We start from the raw sequence: 2,875 nt of genomic DNA on the forward strand, positions 1-2,875 counted from the left end.
ATATATATACATATACATATATACGTGTGCGCGTGCGCACGTGCGTCTTTGTGTCTGTGTTTGTTTTCAACCACCACTTGACAACTGGTGTTGGTGTAATTAGCAGTTCGACAAACGAAAGAAATAGAATAAATACCAGGTTATAAAAACTAAGTACAGGAGTCTATTCGACTAAATTTCTTCAAGGGGAACCTTGTATAAGCATATGTACGTATATGACTACAAACATGCACCCAGACTTGCATTCATACACAAATTTCATATAGATTTATTTTTTGGACATGTCTACATGTCTCTCACCAAGTAGATTCTGCAATCAAAAGGAGACAAGAAATGGAACATAATAAGCGGAATATTTTAAAATAGGCTGTCTAGGGATGACATTATAAATGTATTTTCAAATACGTTGGTGAAATGGTTCTTAACAAAAGGAGTGCTGGAATGATTTAACGCACGCAGATTTGAATATTATAAAAAATACATACATCATAAACTATATATTGAATAATATCCAAAAGATTTATTAAGGAATGTCTTATAACTAACAATTATGTATGATGCTACTGAAGTATAATGACGTGAAGTTTTGAATCATTGCCAGTGGTTGTTACTGTTTCTTCAGAGATCATGTTATTTATAGTTATTGTTTATTGAGCGTATTAGAAACTTGTGTGCAGTATTGATATTTGCTATTTTATTAGTTCGAAAAATCCTGGTTATAATTTAATCAGTATTGAGTTTTGGTAAGGAAGATGAGTTTTACAATATTTCAGACGATACACCATGTGCTGGCATTTACCATGACAAGTCTCTGGAGACCGGTGCTCGAATTGTTGATTGATGCAGCAATCTTTATTAATGAAGCATTGTTTATTTATAGAACATTCTTTATCCATGGAGCATTGTTTATCTATAGAACATTCTTTATCCATGGAGCATTGTTTATTTACACAGCATTCTTTATCCATGGAGCATTCTTTATTTACACAGCATTCTTTATCCATGGAGCATTCTTTATTTACACAGCATTCTTTATCCATGGAGCATTCTTTATTTATACAAAATTCTTTATCCATGGAGCATTCTTGATTTACACAACATTCTTTATCCAAGGGACATATTTTATCGATTGAACATTCTTTATTCACGGGGCATTGTTTACTGATAGACGATGCACTCTTCTGCGCTTTCTGCGGTAATTGCTGTTGTTTAGCGCGTTTACTTTGCCCATTTATTTCAGGGACAACATTTTTCATGTTCTGTTCTCGTTCTTGCTTTTTTGTTTGCTTGATAGGTGTCTTCCGCTTGGAAAGTTGTTTCTCTATTTGTTTCACTTTATTTTCACGCTTAATTAATCGACCACCTTGCATCTTCTTTCTGTTTGATGTTATATTATCTTGTGTAATATTGCTTGTTGTACGTTTTTGCTTATGCTGTTTAGTTAGTTGTAGAGATTCATTTACTTGCCTTTTTTTATGACTGGCATTCTCCGGCTGATGCTGAAGTTCTTGTTTCTTCGGCTTCTGTAGCTGCACATTTTTCTTGTCACTTTTCATATTGCTTTTCTCCTGTCGAAGTTCATCTGACTTTTTCCCCCGAATATTCGATGCTTGTGGTTTATATTGCTCTTTTTCTTTTAATTTACTCCCAATTTCCAATCGTTGCTGCTCTTCAATCTCCCGTTTCTGTTCAGTTTCTTGTATATTGTCTTGTTTTTTATCTTTATTCTTCAGAACAGACTTTTGTGTTTGTTGTACTGGCGTCTCTTCCCATTTCTGATTTTGGTATGTATTTTCACTATATTTTTCGGGCTTTCTAGTGTGCTCATATGCATAGTATTTATTATTTTCTTTTCCAAATTGATTTTCGCCATAGAAACTTGGATAACAGTGTGGATATCGTTTATGATATTGCATATAGTGGTCATGATTATGGTCACAATAATAATGATGATGATGGTGGTGGTGATGTTCATGTTGATGGTAGAATGGGCATATTGTTTCACTTTCCCGCAGATTATCACTTATCTGGGAACATGTCTCTGACTCATCATATTGCTCACTACCATATGGATGATGTAAACAACAACGACAATGATGATCCTGACAATTATAATAATGATTATATTCGTGGCGAGATTTATTTTCGAGACATTCTTGTTTCTGAACATTAATACGCTTCTGAATATCTTTTTCTTGGCTTTCGTCTTCCGGCTGACATTGTTTTTCGGGACAGGATACATCGTCTTCTAATTCATCAGTGTAATATTCAGAAGCAGAACTAACGCTATTCTGAACGGATCGTTGCTTCCCAATCTTATTGCATCGATTTATATTCTGAAGTCTATTGTAATCAAATTTCTTGTTCTGTAGTTTTGACTGGTGATGACACTGATAACCATGGCATTTACGGCGATATCCCTCCTGAAGATATAATCTAAGTATATATTCTTTATCATCTTCAACACATTCTAGTATATAATCGTCAGAACAGGAATTGTAATCACTGGTTATCATATAGCTGTGGTAATTGCAGTGGCGATGGCCCCCTGTTAATAGGGTTTCCTGCTGATGGCAATTTCGGGGACAATAAACATTTCTTCTGGCTATGTCTCTCTGAAAAAATAATAGATATACAAACAATACGCATGCATGATTTGACATTGTTATATTGACATTGTTATACATACATACATACATGCATACACACACACATACGTATATATATATATATATTATATATACATACATACATATATGTATATTATATACATACGCACACACACACACACATATATAGACACTTATATATATATATATATACATCCATATATACACATATATACACACACACATACACATATATACACATATAC

The 2,875-nt window shown here is 33.6% G+C and overlaps 1 protein-coding gene across 1 annotated transcript in view; it reads right to left on the reverse strand.

The window, feature by feature from the left end:
* Positions 1-500: 500 nt before the first annotated feature.
* LOC106881961 (uncharacterized) overlaps positions 501-2,875 on the reverse strand; it is a 48,434-nt gene continuing 46,059 nt past the window's right edge. The window contains exon 5 of the mRNA XM_014932494.2: positions 501-2,615. Coding sequence (XP_014787980.1) covers positions 717-2,615 — 1,899 coding nt within the window. The 3' untranslated portion in view covers positions 501-716. The remainder of the gene's footprint in view (positions 2,616-2,875) is intronic.

The sequence above is a fragment of the Octopus bimaculoides genome, chromosome 5, assembly GCF_001194135.2.
Source record: "Octopus bimaculoides isolate UCB-OBI-ISO-001 chromosome 5, ASM119413v2, whole genome shotgun sequence".
Lineage (NCBI taxonomy): Eukaryota > Metazoa > Mollusca > Cephalopoda > Octopoda > Octopodidae > Octopus > Octopus bimaculoides.